This window comes from Chelonia mydas, chromosome 19, assembly GCF_015237465.2.
Source record: "Chelonia mydas isolate rCheMyd1 chromosome 19, rCheMyd1.pri.v2, whole genome shotgun sequence".
Classification (NCBI taxonomy): Eukaryota; Metazoa; Chordata; order Testudines; family Cheloniidae; genus Chelonia; species Chelonia mydas.
Genome location: NC_051259.2, coordinates 17,627,168 through 17,645,311, shown reverse-complemented (window position 1 = coordinate 17,645,311; position 18,144 = coordinate 17,627,168). Strand labels below are relative to the sequence as shown.

At 46.9% G+C, this 18,144-nt stretch overlaps 1 protein-coding gene across 18 annotated transcripts in view; it reads right to left on the bottom strand.

The window, feature by feature from the left end:
• The window catches only part of SCMH1 (Scm polycomb group protein homolog 1), a 115,050-nt gene that overhangs the window by 76,952 nt on the left and 19,954 nt on the right, over positions 1 to 18,144 (bottom strand). For 9 of the 18 annotated variants that reach the window (XM_043532412.1, XM_037881521.2, XM_037881525.2 and 6 more), the window contains exons 2-4: positions 16,164 to 16,248; positions 5,801 to 5,871; positions 4,603 to 4,837 (exon numbers count right to left, since the gene is read on the bottom strand). In XM_043532412.1, coding sequence (XP_043388347.1) covers positions 4,603 to 4,837; positions 5,801 to 5,871; positions 16,164 to 16,188 — 331 coding nt within the window. In that variant the 5' untranslated portion in view covers positions 16,189 to 16,248. Of the gene's footprint in view, positions 1 to 4,602; positions 4,838 to 5,800; positions 5,872 to 12,848; positions 12,918 to 15,791; positions 15,964 to 16,163; positions 16,249 to 18,144 lie in introns of all 18 variants that reach the window. The other 9 variants (XM_043532410.1, XM_043532416.1, XM_043532420.1 and 6 more) reach the window with 2 other exon arrangements.

Genomic DNA, 18,144 nt, shown 5'->3' with positions numbered 1-18,144 from the left:
TGCTGAGTCTGTCACTTTCATTCAAGGAGCGTTATTTGAAGCAGGTGAATTTTTTCCCCCTTTTAATGGCCTCAAACTGGGTCAGTCTACTGCCCAGCAGGGAGCCCTAATTAAGAGTGGTGGTGTAATTTAAACCCATCCATCTGGTGCTCCAGCCAGCATCTATACTTGATACCCAATTCTCTGTGCTGGCCTTTAGTGCATGGGCACAAGTATGCCTGGATGACCGGAAAGTAAATGTAAAGCGTTGTGGGTTAAGGAGCAATGATTGAGCTGGACTCTCATACTTCTCCTTGGTTATTCTCTACATTACAAGTGAAAGGGTCCAATAAGACACCCTCCATCCTATGGCTCATGATCATGCTCTGAACATGATGGAAGTGAGAGAGAAGGGCTGATGGCGTGAGAAGAGTATATTGTGTTTCACAGATTTTTTAATAGTAGAATCATAGAATATCAGGGTTGGAAGGGACCTCAGGAGGTCATCTAGTCCAACCCCCTGCTCAAAGCAAGACCAATCCCCAACTAAATCATCCCAGCCAGGGCTTTGTCAAGCCTGACCTTAAACACTTCTAAGGAAGGAGATTCCACCACCTCCCTAGGTAACCCATTCCAGTGCTTCACCGCCCTCCTAGTGAAAAAGTTTTTCCTAATATCCAACCTAAATTTCCCCCACTGCAACTTGAGACCATTCATTACTCCTTGTTCTGTCATCTGCTATCACTGAGAACAGTCTAGATCCATCCTCTTTGGAACCCCCTTTCAGGTAGTTGAAAGCAGCTAGCAAATCCCCTGATTCTTCTCTTCTGCAGACTAAATAATCCCAGTTCCCTCAGCCTCACCTCATAAGTCATGTGCTCCAGCCCCCTAATCATTTTTAAAAGCGGCAAAAAGTCCTGTGGCACCTTATAGACTAACAGACATATTGGAGCATAAGCTTTCATGGGTGAATACCCACTTCGTCGGATGCACGTAGTGGAAATTTCCAGAAGCAGGTAGGTATAAATATGCAAGCAAGAATCAGGCTAGGGATAACGAGGTTAGTTCAATCAGAGAGGATGAGGCCCTATTCTAGCAGTTGAGGTGTGAACACCAAGGGAGGAGAAACTGCTTTTGGAGTTGGCGAGCCAGTCACAGACTGTTTAATCCTGAGCGGATGGCGTCAAATTTGCAAATGAACTGAAGCTCAGCAGTTTCTCTTTGAAGTCTGGTCCTAAAGTTTTTTGCTGCAGGATAGCTACCTGGAACAACGCTTACTCAGCTCTCGTTCACTCATGCCCCTTCTCTACCTACGCTACATTGATGACATCTTCATCATCTGGACCCATGGGAAGGAAACCCTGGAAGAATTCCACCACAATTTCAATAGCTTCCACCCCACCATCAACCTCAGTCTGGACCAGTCTACACGGGAGGTACACTTCCTAGACACTACAGTGCAAATAAGCAACGGTCACGTTAACACCACCCTCTACCAAAAACCCCCCACCCACTATGCCTACCTTCATACCTCCAGTTTCCATCCCGGACACACCACATAATCCATTGTCTACAGCCAAGCGCTGAGGTATAACCGCATTTGCTCCAACCCCTCAGACAGAGACCAACACCTACAAGATCTTCACCAAGCACTCTCAAAACTACAATTCCCGCACAAGAAAATAAGGAAACGGATCAGCAGAGCCAGACGTGTACCCAGAAGCCTCCTGCTGCAAGACAAGCCCAAGAAAGAAACCAACAGAACTCCACTGGCCATCATATACAGTCCTCAGCTAAAACCTCTCCAACGCATCATCAGTGATCTACAACCCATCCTGGACAACGATCCCTCACTTTCACAGGCCTTGGGAGGCAGGCCAGTCCTCGCCCACAGACAACCCGCCAACCTGAAACATATTCTCACCAGCAACTACACACCACACCATAGTAACTCTAACTCAGGAACCAATCCATGCAACAAACATCGATGCTAACTATGCCCACATACCTACACCAGTGACACCATTACAGGACCTAACCAGATCAGCCACACCATCACCGGTTCATTCACCTGCACATCCACCAATGTAATATACGCCATCATGTGCCAACAATGCCCCTCTGCTATGTACATCGGCCAACCTGGACAGTCCCTACGTAAAAGGATAAATGGACACAAATCAGATATTAGGAATGGCAATATACAAAAACCTGTAGGAGAACACTTCAACCTCCCTGGACACACAATAGCAGATGTAAAGGTCGCCATCCTGCAGCAAAAAAACTTCAGGACCAGACTTCAAAGAGAAACTGCTGAGCTTCAGTTCATTTGCAAATTTGACACCATCCGCTCAGGATTAAACAGACTGTGACAGGCTCGCCAACTCCAAAAGCAGTTTCTCCTTCCTTGGTGTTCACACCTCAACTGCTAGAAGAGGGCCTCCTTGATTGAACTAACCTCGTTATCCCTAGCCCGATTCTTGCTTGCATATTTATACCTGCCTCTGGAAATTTCCACTGCATGCATCCGACGAAGTGGGTATTCACCCACGAAAGCTCATGCTCCAACACGTCTGTTAGTCTATAAGGTGCCACAGGACTCTTTGTCACTTTTACAGATCCAGACTAACACGGCTACCCCTCTGATACTAATAATTTTGTTGCTCTCCGTTGGACTCTTTCCAATTTTTCCACATCCTTCTTGTAGTGTGGGGCCCAAAACTGGACACAGTACTCTAGATGAGGCCTCACCAATGTCGAATAGAGGGGAACGATCACGTCCCTCGATCTGCTGGCAGTGCTCCTACTTATACAGCCTAAAATGTTGTTAGCCTTCTTGGCTACAGGGGCACACTGTTGACTCATATCCAGCTTCTCGTCTACTGTAACCCTTAGGTCCTTTTCTGCAGAACTGCTGCCTAGCCATTCGGTCCCTAGTCTGTAGCAGTGCATGGGATTCTTTCGTCCTAAGTGCGGGACTCTGCACTTGTCCTTGTTGAACCTCATCAGATTTCTTTTGGCCCAATCCTATAATTTGTCTAGGGCCCTCTGTATCCTATCCCTACCCTCCAGCGTATCTACCTCTCCTCCCAATTTAGTGTCAGCTGCAAACTTGCTGAGGGTGCAGTCCACGCCATCCTCCAGATCATTAATGAAGATATTGAACAAAACTGGCTCCAGGACTGACCCTTGGGGCACTCCACTTGATACTGGCTGCCAACTAGACATGGAGCCGTTGATCAATACCCGTTGAGCCCGACTTGCAAATTAGATTGGTCACTACTCGCACCAATGTTCCCTCATTTTTTCCATCCAGGTGGGAATAAGTTTTGTTATGTGCACCAAGGTATGTGTGGATGTGCGCCACCAGTAGAAACAAAAAACCTAGATATAATATATATTTTCTAAAAGTTACCATAGGGATAATTAATTACTCCAGCCAGGTCAAGTTAGGCATTTTAAAAATCACAACTCAAAGAATTAAACTTAAGTGCAAGAGAGAAATAAAAATTATGAAATGCATTGACCAGTCAAAACACTAAAATAACATACTTTGAAAGAATAAAATTACAGAGCATATATGTGCATTGCAGAAAGTACCAAGAAGTATCAACAAATTAATGCAAGTATGTGTTGGGAGGTGAGTGACACACAGTGTGAGAGTGTGTGTGTTTGTGTGCGTTGTCTCTTTAAGACATTCACTGAAAGCTCTTCTGATCTGTCCTGAGTCCTGTTGTCTCCCCTCCTCAGAGATGGGATACAGAGGGAGGGAGAGAGAGAGAGAGAGACTGTGTGAGCTGGCTGCTGGGGAAATCTCAGAAACAGTGCACTGTCTCTTTAAAAAAGGCACTCAGACACTCACCATTCATACCTCAGACATTCTGAGTCCTCCTGAGCCAGGCTGTCCCCTCTGCCGTGCTCTGCGGACATGGGGTACAGGGGCGGGGGACACCCTAACATCAGCATCCTCCTCCCCTCCACCCCTGCTCTGCACAGCCAGCAGGAGGGTCCCGGGAGTAGCTGCAGGATGGCACAATGTCAGGGGAGGGGCACCTGAACACATGCTGCTGGCTGTGCGTGCTCTCTAACCAGCTGGGCAGCATTTGAATCTCTTCTGCACGGCTGCCCAAGCGCGCAGCTCACAGGGACCACAGGTGTTGGGCCAAAGTCAGGCCAGCCTAGAGCTGGGGAGACTGAGGGGATGTCTGCACAGTAGATTCACTCACGTGATCTGCACATGGGGCTAAGTCTCCGGGCTGGCATAGCCCAGGTGTGAGCAGCCACACTGCAAAGCCACACAAGAGTCAGTGAGTCCACACTGGTGCTCCACTCACCTGTGAGAGGTGCTAGGACTTCTGGTCATATCCCATGGTTCTTAGCACCTCAGTAAACTGAGCCCTCTGATTCCCAGTGCATTGTGGGAGAACCTGTCTGTTTTTGCGTGGAGGAAAGTCAGATTAGTGACAGCCCCTTGGTAAGCACACACAGTGAAACAAGACCCGGTAGGTGAGTACAGTCCATGCCTTCCTGTACTGAGCAGGGAAAGCAAAAAGGGTATTAGGTGTCCCCCCCCCCAGCTTGTGGCTGTTTTCCATTGGCCGGATGACAGGATTTCAGGCTCACCCAGAGGGGGCTGCAGCATCCCTCCATTCTTCTCGCAGTTCCCTATGGGCTGGATTTCAGCAGAGTCCACCAGCCGCCAGAAGTCATTCTTGTTGTCGCTGCCATCAAGACGCAGGCGCAGCCGTGCTCCTGTCAGACCCACCACAGTGGCGATGCAGGTGGAGGTGGTGTTTCTGGGGTCCTGGGCTTCTAGTTTCATGCTGATCTTGAATTCATTGCTGGGCGGAGTGTACGACTGCAGAGAACAAGAGCCAGGACTTCACATATGTCCCATTTCCTTCTCAGAACCCCAGCCCCAAGCCCCACGGCTCCTGGCAACTGCGGATGGGCAGTGCCCTCCAGGCCAATGCAGAGAGCAGCAAGGAGAGCTCAGTGAATGAAGGCCCTGGCACCCAGCCACCCACAATCTATCACCTTTCGCCACAAGTTTCACCTTGAGCCAACTCCTTTTCTGGGGCCTTGCCCCATCTGAGACACCCACCAGCATAACACACAAGGGGCTATTTAACAGCCCCCGAACACACACAGACGCTTTTTGCTTTTAAAACACAACAACACAAATACATTCTGAGCAGGTGAGTGAGGCGCTCCAAGCACCAGCTGTAGCTCAGGCTAATCTTGGAACTCCACACACAGTTCGGCTGATGCTCCTCAATCCTGACCCACCCCACCCCCCGCTAGTTCAGTCCTGGGCCCTCACATCAACCTGACCAATGATTTTGACAGCCTGCACAGCCAGGCAACATAGCCAATACTGGATACTATGGCCCAGGAGAAAGTGAAACAGCTCACCGAGATCCAGGGCATTTTGCAGAAGGGAAACTGTGCAAAAAACTCCCTTTACTGGCCTGCATTCAGTGAAATCTAAATCGTAACTACACTAAGCAATGATCTAGCTTATATACACTTCCCTCCAGCACCTGAGCTCAGCAGAGACACAGAGCTTTGATGTTCCCACCCATGCACATCTGAGAGTTAAGTCCTTTGGGTTATTCTATAACATTCATGGCTTGAATAAATGTATCTCTTTTATCTTTGCTTAACTATGCACAGTCCTGCCAAGGGTCTGCTTTCCCTGCTGCACCTCCGTCTTGGATTAAAGGGCCAGAGCCTATTCTAAGGCTTGTCCTGAATCAGAGCTCGAGGATCATAAAAAGACCCTCGCCCCCTGCACCCAAGAAGCCACCCAACAAATTACCTGCTTGAAGCAATGGGCAGGAGCTGGGATGGCACATGTTTCTTTCAGGTATTTATCCCAGGTGAAGTGACCTGCAAAGAGGGGGAAAAGGGGGTTAAAATGGGACCCTAGAAAACAGCAAAAAGCTCAGGAAAGCAGCCACCCAGGGCTCCTTACACTATTATTGCCAGATCTCTATCCAAGAGACGAGAAGAACTGGCTTGTATTGGCCTGTCCTCTGCACCGCCAAAATCCTGGATTTCCAGGCTGGAGAGGGGGAGGTGGTAGCACTGCATTGGGTACAAGCTGCTTTTCTCACCGATCTCACAAACCCACAGGCTGCATGATGATGTAAGCTGCCAGAGGAGAAAGCAGCCTCTCCCAGCAAATTGCTCCTTCAGGCCATACATTTAACACACTGCTCAGTCTCGGAGTTAAGAACAAGTCACTGAAGGATGAGAGCTCAATCACCCCAAAGTCAACAGCAAAGCTTTATACTCTATTGCCTTTATGGCTGCTGCCTTAGCTGGGGCTCTTTTTCCTCTTAAGAAACCAAACGGATCTGGGCAGGAATCATACAGTTTGTAGTAGCTGATGAGTGGACTGGTCAGCAATAAATCACCGGTCCTGGACAGTAGGTTCACAGCTTAGGGTCTGTCTACACTGCAATTAAAATCCTGCGGCTGGCCCATGCCAGCCGACTCAGGCTCACGGAGCTTGGGCTAAGGGGCTGTTTAACTGCACTGCTGATGTTCGGGCATGAGCTGGAGCCCAGGGTCTCGGACCCTGCAAGGTAGGACTGCAGCCCGAATGTCTATGCGGTAGTTAAACAGCCCCTCAGCCAGAGCCCCACGAGCCCAAGTCAGCTGGCAAGGGCCAGCCGTGAGCATCTAAGGGTGTGTTTACATTGCCCACGTTACAGCGCGGCGACGTGGGCAATGTAAACACGCTTTATCGTCGGGAGTGCGGCTCCCAGCGATACAGCACTGTCTATACTGGTGCTTTTCAGCACTAAAACTTTTGCCGCTCGGGGGTGGGGGGGTGTTTTTTCACATACCTGAACGACTGCAATTTTAGTGCTGAAAGTTGCAGCGTAGACCCAGGCTAAGTGAGTGTCTAATCGCAGCCCAGACATACCCTCCAGGCAGGGATTTACAGAGGCGATCCTATTCAATGCAAAGGCTCCTTCAGCTGGAAACCGCCACTAGGGGAAGGGCTGAGCACATTTTACCACTGTCTGTGCTGCTTTTCAAATGTACATGCACGGCCAGGGAAAGCGTTAAGCTACCCAGGGAGACTTCTTATTAAATGAGGAATTTACTGAAGCGGCCGAAGCAGATCAAGACTCCTGCCACTTAGACTAAGCAGATAAGAAAGGATCTTTTACAAGAGCCTGCATGACATTCGCTTCTATTCACACAAACAGCACCCAAGAGACCTCTATTTTCAAATCATCACAAGAGCACCAGTGGCAGCAGAATGATTACAGAGTCGGTTACAGTTCCCACTGTACAGATCAGGTTTTTAATCTGCTTATTATTTGATATAAAAGCTTTATTAAGGAGAAAATAGACGGTGGTGCGGTTAAGCACTCGAAGGTCTGGAAATACAAAAGTTAAGGTTATACACACAACCTTCACTCTGCCCCATGTGTATATGCAGGAAGAACAATGACAGAACCTGTAAGGACACCATCTCTCAAATACTACATTAGAAACACCATTCGTCTGTAATCTTACATGCACACTAGTAGCGCACACATTTTTTCATTCTTTTACACTGTATTTAAACTTGTTTCATTGCTATAATGGCCCAGTATATTTCTGCTGACAGATTGTTAATGTAAGTGCTCCTTTCTCTAAGCTATGTATTTTAAGCAGTTAGCCAGCATTCATTGTCTCTTCAAAGAGCACGGCATCCCATAGCTGCAATCCAGAAGATGAAAGGCTTAACTGCAAAGCAAACTGAGGACTGGTTTACACACAAAAGTTGTCTAAGTTTAACTAAAGCTGTGATTTTAAACTGGTTTAGTGAAACCAGTGCAACTTTGTGAATGGACATTCTTACATGCCTTACAAGCTAAACGAGTATAAGCCAGGTTTAACCAACCTGCATAGACACTACATGCCTAAATCACTTTTGAAAAGAGGCTGAGGTGCTTTTCAGATTTTTACCCAAAAAAGCTTTTCTTTTTTACACTATGGGAGAAGTGGGTTTATTTTCCTCCTCTCTCCTCTTATGCAACACCAGGCAAAGCCCTTCTGCTCGAACTTTCTAAATCAATCCACCTTTTGGCAGAGACCAAACCTAGAAGATTCCAGACTGAACAGTGAATTTTTAAGAAAGCTGCGTGCCACTGAAAACAGAGTGTTAGGATGGAAACTTATGTAAGCTTAAACTCTAGTGCTGTTTGCTGCCTTTGCACTATAATGTCAGTAGACACACAGCAGTGAAACAGAGACTCTCTCAGTTCTCACGGGTTTTTTTTGGTAACAATTTATTTTTAAAGAATTGAGGCAAAAAAGGGGGGATAGAGGACTTCTCTGTTTAATGAAAACTGACTTTTTAAAAAAAAATCAGAACAAATGTGGCAAATTTAGGGCTCCACAATCTTGTATTGGTAATTCCTTTATATACATATGCACACATTTTATTACAGGACATTTCTTTTAAAAATCACTCCCTTGTAGACAACGAATGGCACAGATAACTTTGGGTGACTTACCCTTGTGCATTCTACACAAATGCAATGTATTAGTAGCAGAAGTGATAAAAATTCTTAGCCCTTTGTATAATGCTTTTCATCCAGAGATCTCAAAGCGCTTTACAAAGGCAGGAAAATTACCCCATTTTACAGATTCCAAGTGGACTGACACAAGAGTTTTGCCAAGGAAGGGAAAGCAGTCAGTGATGCAGAACAGGGCAGGATATATCCAGAAGTTTTTTTGGCCAGGGAGTAGAGAACATATTCGGAGCTCTGCACTGGGAAACAGAGCAAACAATTTAATATAGATACATTAGGCTTGGTCATCTTAACCTTGGCTTCTCTGGTCCCTCCCCAGATTGATCCAAACATGATTATTAACTTGCACATTCAATTCCAACTCTGTCTGCACTGGAGCCTAGCACCCCTGGTGCACACTCTCAAGAAAGCACAGGAGCCAGATGCCAAACCACCTTTTGATGCCACCTTAGGAATGGTACTTTCATAGATTATAATACCAGAAGGGACCACTGTAATCATCTAGTTTGACCTCCCATATAACACAGCCCAAATATTCTGTTTTCAGGGTTCTGTTACTTTTCGGATGGGATATGGATCATTCTGCCTCTAGGGCCCAAGTCGGTAGCAACTGAACCCTGTATGCTGAATGGCTGTTCTGTGGCTTATACAAAATGAGTTGGTGGCTGGAGTCCAGTTCTTAGTGAGCTCTTCACTTCACATAAACTAGCATCTCAACTGGCGCTAACTGACCCCCTTGCTGGCTGACTCAGCAGAGGCGCCGAGGACTGAACGGACCATGAAGACCGAACTCTCTCTCTCACACCCCTAAAAGCGGACGGCGGTGAAGAATGTGGACAGAGCAGAGGGAGGAAAGCTTGCCTTGCTGATGCCTGCTCTATGGGAAAAGAGTTTGGTCTCTAGCACTGTCTCTAGCATCTTTCACTAGCACTAAATTCACTTGTCAGACACCCCTCCGTCCCGTGTCCCCCCCCAGCTTCTGCTGCTCCTTTCATTCCTCCTGCAAATCACAAATTTTGGCCAATATGCAGGGAGCACCACTCTTACATGAACCTGAATAATCATATATTGATTTGTTCAGCAGGGTCAAATAAACCAATATGCTTATAACATAACAAAACCAGGAAATTCAGTGAGGAACATGCCATAATACAGAGTTACAGCTGGGCCTTAAACAAACAAGAGCCAAGAAGTTCAAAGCTACACCACCCCGGGTAACTTGGCTAGCATGAACATATTGATTAAAAGCCCAATGCTGTCACACTTCCTTGCTCTAGGCAGTGCTTTGCTCCATGAGTATCCTCAATTAAGGTACTAATCAGCGTGAGTAAAAGTGGAAGAATTGGGCCCTAGCCCACTTTAAAAACCACTTACTAAAGAAAAACACTCCACGTGCACAAGAGGTCAAGCTACGGGACTTGTGACCAACATAAGTCTTAACTTCCTGATTTGCATCGGTTTAAATTCACAACCATATGTTGTACTTAATGCAATTCTTTTGCCTGGAATTTGAATGAAGCTGGAGTTTTGTTTGTGTGTTTAAATGAAATCTGGTTTGGGCTCCATTAGCATTTCAATCCTCAAGGAGTCATCAATCCTGTTGAACATGATGCATGTGCATTTCATGTCGCATCTGTGCAAGGAGAGTTTGCCCTACCCAGATCAAGGCATCCCATTAAAGCCTGCAGTCCATACGTGAGCCTGCTAAATAGTATCAGGACAGCATACGAAAGCAGGACAGTCTGTCCAGATTCAGTACAGAAAAACGACAACGCCAGTGTCTTCTCTGCTCGCAATTCCAATCACATTAGTGGCTTTCGAAAATGCAAGAAGTCAGCCTCCCAAGCAGCCAGGCTCTCATTCTTTGATGACAGCAGAATTCCTGCAGATCCTACTTGACTGTACTCTCCATGGGTTCTCGCTAACACAGAGCTGTTCATCTAGGTTTCACATTCACCACAAGTACCAGTGGAACTCCTAGTGCACTCCACTTTCTTGCCCTGCCACATACAGAATAAGAATTCACTCAGGATTAATGGGTTTAGAACAGTATGTGCTGCCACTCCCTTGTCCTAGGAGGTGCCCTGGTCCAGTTTTAACTCCGCCAGGAACCATTTTCACATTGTGTTTAGGACCCCCTGTGTCACAGATCCATGAATCTGGTGCTCTCACACAGCTGTGGAACAGTCCCTGGGAGGAACACCTTCAGTGTGTTAACCCCCTTGGGGTCATACTCTCACTGGGATACGTCCCTTGGCTTTACCGTCTCCTGGGACCAAGCCTCGGAGCCTTCAGCACCCCTGCTACACACCATAAGCTTCTCTCAGCGAGTCCACCTGAATTGGGCACGTGAGAAGACTTATCCACCCAAAAGGAGCAATGTACACCCCAACTCTTGACTCTGAGCCAGCACTGTAAAAGCAGAAGGCTTACTAGATGTTTGGAACACAGCATAGAGAGTCCTAGGTTATCACGAAGAACAGAAAGTTACAGCCTGGTCCGTCTGGGTCAGTTTGGAGCCCAGAGCTCTCTTCGTGCCCTTTTAGTCTCAGTCCAGAAGAGTGAGACCTGCTTCCAGCAGCCCACATGTAATGACCGCGCCCCCTCAAGGGCCCTCCTCTGTCCTTTGTTCTGGTTTCCCAGACAAAAATGGTCACCCTGCTCTTTGTTCTCCAGCTGGTCAAAACTGGCTGGCTTTCTGCAGAGGGTGGGCTCCCCCAATCATTAATTGCTAGGTTAATTGACTGGGCCATTGATTGGCTCCCCCAATAATTAATTGACTGGGCCATTGTCTGGGCCCAGTGCCCAGACAGCTAGGCAACAGTCACACCTGGATCTCTAGGTCTCTGCAATGAGCAAACAGCCTTTTCCCACCCACCTACTTAACCATGCAGCACACAGGAGAAACTGTGGCACACACAGTAGTCATACAAAATATTACGAAAAATTCCCGTTTTGTCACACCCTGTCACCCAGAAAGCAGCTGTATCTGTACTGTCACAGCCAAATGTGGAGGCCTTGTGTGGAGCTTTGTGATATGCAGCTGAGCATTTGCTACAGTGAGGGGATTCCTATTGTTACGCAAGTACTTGTTCAGTTTATAGACAATTAACTGATCCTGAGCACAGTGCATCTCTTTAGCAATTCCTCACCCTGGCTGGGAGCTTGGAGACTTTCAGCATGGGATGGAGAATGATAAAGGATAAAACCCAGCATGTTATCAAATTTCAGAGAGAGGCACCATTTCAAATCAATCTTGTCCCTGAAAAAAAATACACCCTCCCCACACCCTGGAACAATGCAGCACCCAGCAAAACGGAGATCATGAAGGAGCCCCTACAGACTACCAGGAGGGGCCTAGGCAGGATTCTCCAAGCCATGATGGCGCCCTCTGATGGTGGATAATGCTCATGACTTCGGGCATAGTCCTGAGACACAGATGAGAATCCCCAGAGTTGCCCCCTAGGATATATCTCAGGGCCCAATGACACCCAGAGACCCAACACTTCCCTATAACACAGAGTCCCCATGCACAGCAGGGAGCTGTCTTAATGGCTCTAAGAAACATAAGAACGCCCTACACAAAGGCATGCAGTGTTCTATGTTAGGAACTATTCACTCTGGGAATGCTTTGTTAATTTCTTATGGCTCAGTAGATGCGTTTAGTGGGGAATCTGTAAATTAAACCTTACTAACAAACCCAGATTATAAAGCTAGGTAAAAAGTGGGGCCTTGTCATAAATTACACTGCTCCAAGCAGTCAGAACTCACCCAGACGTCTCTTCTGAAAGACAGCAAGAACTGTCAGTTTTATAAACTTAATCTGCAGATGCTCTGCACACTACCACAACCTGCCCTGCCAATGAACTGGATAGACCATGGTCTCTAAGGGAGGAAAGGAGTGATTAACTCTCATGCTGAGAACTCCAGACCTTGCCCTCAGCTCCTAAGAGACTGCCAGCTGGGCTGACTCACAAGGGGCTCCAGTCTACTGGGGTGGACACCAACATCCTGCTGCTGGAAAAATGGGAAAGTGTAGTATTCCGTGTTCAGATACAGTCACAATCGCACCCACAGGACTGGGCCCGGATTAACCATTTCACATGAACGTGAAAGAAACAGTTCACCTAGAAGTAAGGAAACCCTATAGTGCCAGAGAACATGTATCCTCGTGCAAACAGTCATTTCTACATATTACTGCTACGGGCAAGGCCCCTTAAATGCAGTTTGCATCAGTTTTCCAGCCTGTGCGGTGAGTTTCGGTCCTCAGCAATTCAGAGACCTCAAGGAGAGAAACCAGAAGGGAGCTGAGAAGCACCTTCTTACCTTGGTACTGGGAAGGAGACTCTGATGGGTGGCCATACTTGTGCTTTCTACCATCTACCCAGTCTATGGCTAAGACAAGAAACAAAGCATTCATGTGAATGAGGAAGCCCGTCTGATTCAGTTCTACTCATCAGCATGAGGTGGTCAAGCAGCTACTCACTGGACACTGCCTTGGTTTCCTCTGACTCACAGGCACTTTGTATCTCCCAGGGAAGAAATGACCCCAGTCAAGAGAAAAGCTCCCACTGTTTGACTCACTCGCTCCCCATCAACATCCACGGCAGAATCTACCAAGCCCCCATTTCAGTTTTTATCTGCCTCATCCTACTGAGTTCAAGAGAAGGAAAATTCGCCCTCAGGTGTCTACTGGGTCTCAATCTCTACCAGCTCTCATGTGCTAATATTCATGGTTAATGATGAGCCAAGAGGCAAGGAACAAACCTTTTCACCTTCTAGTTTTTAACATTTGAAATGAGGCTAAAGGCTGGTGGGCTTCAGGGACAGATGCTGAGAGGGGGGAAATGAAAGTGAAAGGAAGCTGCCTCCCCCTGTACTGTTTTATGGGAGGGGGAAGCCTGGATCAGATCCCCATTTCCAAATAAAGGTCAGTGCAGCTATTCCCTTCCCCATCATCTACCTAGCCCTTCTCCTGGTGGTCCAGGGGCTTGGGCATCAATGGGTTTCCTCCAAAGTCCTGAAGGGATCACACACAAAATATCAGGAGTCTTAGCTCCAATATGGGGTGCTCACTGCCCAGGTCATCAGGGCCTGAAACACTGAGTATTGTTCAACTCCTGCATAAAGAGCCAAATTCAGCTCGATAGCATCCCACTGGCTGCTCAAGAAATGGCTCCACAGGGTGTCACTTCAAGTCCTCTTTGCCCACAAAGATGGTGGCCACAGACTGTGAAGTGGCATAAAAATGGAGGGATTCTAAAGACCCTTCCCAAAGTGTGATAAGCAACGAAACAGGCAACTCCACACATGGAACCCGACAGACCATGAATTAATAGGCTACTAGTCCCGGTTTGGGTGAGCTGCTTATCAAACGAGGCTGCACCATGCACTGGTAGCTGACTAATGCACACCCCAGCATGCCTTACTGCTATTACAGTCTAGCTCATTTATTTTCCATTGCATTTTTAAAGCTATTTTAAGCTATTTTGATGCTGTTTTAAGAAGCAATTTTGTGGAGCTCTATGAAATATACTCTTCCAACATGAAAAGAAGCTTTTGGTGAAAGGACACGAGAAAAAGATGTAGGGAAATGGATTTAAAAGCTCTCAACAAGAACCTGAAAGAGCCACAAACTACTGCTGAAAGGGCAGTTGGCCCACCTAGGGGAGAGGCCAGGTTAAAACAGCCATATTCTCCTTCAGCTCCTTATTTTCCCCACACCTTCCAAAGCACCTCCCTTTGCTGTCACATACAGTCAATATAATAGTGAGGACACCCCACATGTGAATGACTGGACTTGGTGCATAACTCTGACCATCAAAAACGAGCCCAGTTGGCCAATCAGAATGTGGCTTTGGGCAATCTGTGTTCCCAGGCAGACTAACAACTGATACTTCACATGGAGGGAGATGTTCTAAACCCTCCTGAGAAAAGCAAGGATGGATCAGACAAAGCTCAGAAGACAGAGATGGAGAATACCTATGGGGGCACTTAATGCCCCCACCCCCAGCAGTGCAGGATTGTGCCCTCCCATACCATACTTCTGCTCAAATGCTCACTACTTCGGGCTTTCTGGATTACTTTATTGAGTTTGCTGCAGGATAAGTCACATTTCTGCAGTTAATTTTTTTAATGCAAAATCCTTCATTAGCAGCACACAAAACCAACAAAAGGGGAAGGAAACTCCAGGAACACAGGGGCTCCACTGTGCAAATTACTTTAGCTAAAAAAGTTCAGTGAATTATAGAAAACCAGGTAAATAGGACAGGAACCTGTTTGTATCCAGCACATGGATTGATTCTGGAACATATGGCACTGCATTCACAACACAGAGGTCACAACAGCAACAGTGGCTAGCCTCCTGCTCCACGCAGCAAAAAGATGACAAGCGGTGTGAGAGGCCACACTGATGACTAATCAACCTGCCTCTTATTTCCAGGCCCTCCAGCTGCCTCCCAGCATGTGCTCCCTGTTTTCCTTCATTTACTTTCACTTCATTAAAGGACAAGTGGTGCTAGAAAGAGAATAATGCTCCTGCAGGATAAACCTCTGGAGAAGCAAAGGAGACATAAAAAAAATAAAGGGAAGGGGGAAGAAATCAAGCATGGAAATCTACCGCAATAAACGTGTGCATGTGGCAGATGTGAACAAAACTGCAGTGGATGCTTCACTCTTTACTGTTCTCCCCTCCCCCATCCTTTGTAGAAAGTGTGATGAGATCACTCCAGTGAAATGCACATGTATGGAACAACACTAAAGGAAATCAATATTTCTTTAAGGAACAAAAGCCCTTAACTGCTAAGATGCAAACAGACTGCTTGGGTTTATCCTTCTGTTTAGGCAAACAGCACATAGGCAGCTTGCTTGTAACTGCACAGTGCTCCCTGTGTCTGCAGTTGCAATAGCCTTGTAATGGGATGAAAGATTCAGGCAACTAGTGGTAAGTTCCTGTGATATATTTGATCTCCACAAGGTAGGCTGGTCTTCAGTTTCATGCCTCATTAGAAGGGCTTCTAACAGAAAGCACCAGCTCAGATCATGCTGGGAGCACTAGCAGATGGTGCATGGACCAGGCTTCACAGTGGAATATTGCTGCCTGACATGATGCCCCAGATGCTGCAGGGGTGCTATGACAATAGCAAAAGCTCCCTTCAAATAGTCTTGCCATCCAAGCCAGCCTAAGTGCTTCCTTAAAAGGTCTGTGACAGTTGTTATTGTGCATAAGATGGTGAAGGGACTCTGCAGCAATGGGAACTGAAGTCTTACCTATGAAGCAGGTACAGTGCAGATAGCTGCAGGGTGAGCTCCCCCGTGCTATTCCCCCAGTGATTTCTGTCCTGACCTGGTGGCACCCCGCAGCATCACTGGGACTGAGAGGTCTCCACAGCAGTTCAGCTTTGCATCTCTTGTGAGCAGATTGCACTGGCACAGGGATGGACTAAATGACAACAGAGATTTTTCTTTAACTTCTACCCATCTGGACTACGGTCCAAGGGAGACCTACTCCACTCCCTTCGGGCTTTGCCCCAGAGCTTTCTCTCCACTTTCATACCAACTCTCTAATGATCTACAATTGATTCATTAGTTTATACCCAACTAATCGAAGGGCTTTCGCCTAGACCGAGCATTACCACTTACCTTTCTGAGGGCCTGGCTTCCGCATTATACCGCTTGCTGCCGTCCCTAGGCTGGAACTAGCTTGGCTTTAGCAACCTGAAGATGTCTAGGACAAAAGAAATAAACATGATAAAATTCCCAGCTCTGCATCATACAAGTGTCTGCAATATTAAATAAATATGCAGTGGAGAAAAATAAGTATCCTTTCATCCCAGGCTGCTTAGAAAATCTCTTATTGCTAATGTGGACAATACACGTCAAACCTTCTGAAACCAGAAGGGTCTTTCTCCAACAAGTGAGCAACTTTAAATTTATCGCAGCAGCGCAAATTAGCAACAGCAGCATATGCGAATCTCTGTGCTCACTGTACAGGTCCCCGGTGGGGGGTTGTTCTTGCTCTCTAACAAAGAGAGAGAGCGAGACCTGACATTTATTAAAGAAACACATGGAAATGTAAAATTAACCTGGCAATGAGAGTAACACAATCTCCAGCATGGAAATTGCAGTTTGAATTGCACATGGCAATTCTGTGCAATTAGTAAGAGGAACTGGACATGGCGGCAGGAAATGTTTTTCCTGGTACTGCTGCAATGCAAGTCCTAGCTGCTGATCTGTGTTTGCTTCCCAGTTTGAGGAGGGCTAGCTAGTAAGTCCATTTCCAGCAAGTCAAAGGATTTGTATTTTTGTCATAAGAAAAAAACTATTGATTATCAAAGCCAGCTGGAGATTTACTCCAGATATTTAGGTCAAAAGTCACGCTTCCCTTCTTAGCCAGGTCACAGGAGGTCTGAAGGCCAGTTTCACTTGTACCATACTGCCTAAACCCCGATTGAAAATTCCTAAAATAAGTGGCTAAGCCCTACACAAGTCCACAGTGACAGACTCTTGTCTTTGTCGTCTTTATTGAATTTCATCTGGTTGATTACCTTGGTAAATTGGAGAACTGGTCTACAATTTTGAATTCTAATCTTATCCTCCAAAGTGCTAGCAATCTCTCCCACCTTGGTGTCATCCACACATTTTAAAAGCACACTTGCCACTTTGTTACCCAAGTCACTAATGAAAATACTGAATACCACCAGACCCAGGACAGACCCCTGTAGGACCCCACTAAATACATCTTCCCACTTTGACAGCAAATCATGGATAACTACTTTTTGATTATGAGCTTTCAACCAGCTTTGTATCTACCTTATAGTAATTTCATCTAGAGCAGGGGTGGCCAAACGGAGTCTGAGAAGGAGCCACAATTTACCAATGTATATTGGCAACGAGCCACAGTAATACGTCAGCAGCCCCCCTTCAGCTCCCATCGCCCCTGCTCCCAGCACCTCTCACCCACCGGCAGCCCCACCGATCAGCGCTTCCCCCTCCCTCCCAATCAGCTGTTTAGTGGCATGCAGGAGTCGGGGGTGGGGGGGTGGGGTGGGGTGGGGGGAGCGAGATCATGACAGGCTCAGGGGAAGGGGCAGGAAGAGGTGGAGCAGGGGCAGGGCCTTTGGCAGAGCCAGGGGTTGAGCAGCGAGCACCCCCGGCACATTGGAAAGTTGTCTACTGTAGCTCCAGACCCAGAGTCGGTGCCTAAACAAGGAGCCGCATATTAACTTCTGGAGAGCCGCATGTGGCTCCAGAGCCCCAGGCTGGCCACCCCGATCTAGAGCATGTATCCCTCGTTTGGAACTCTGTCAAAAGCCGCACTAAACGCATGGTACATCACATCTAATGTCCCCCTCTCCAGTAACCCTGTCAAAGAAGGAAATTCAGTTAGTTTGGCATGATTTGTTCTTGACTACTCCTTATCACCGTGTTATTCTCTAGATGCTTACAAGTGGATTGTTTAATAATCTGTTCCAGTATCTTTACAGATATCAAAGTTAGGCTGACTGGTCTATAATTTCCCAGGTCTTCTTTGTTCCCCTTTCTAAAGATAGATACTATGTTTGCCCTTCGCTAGGGCTTCACCCATTCTCCATGAGTTCTTGAAGATAATCACTAACAGTTC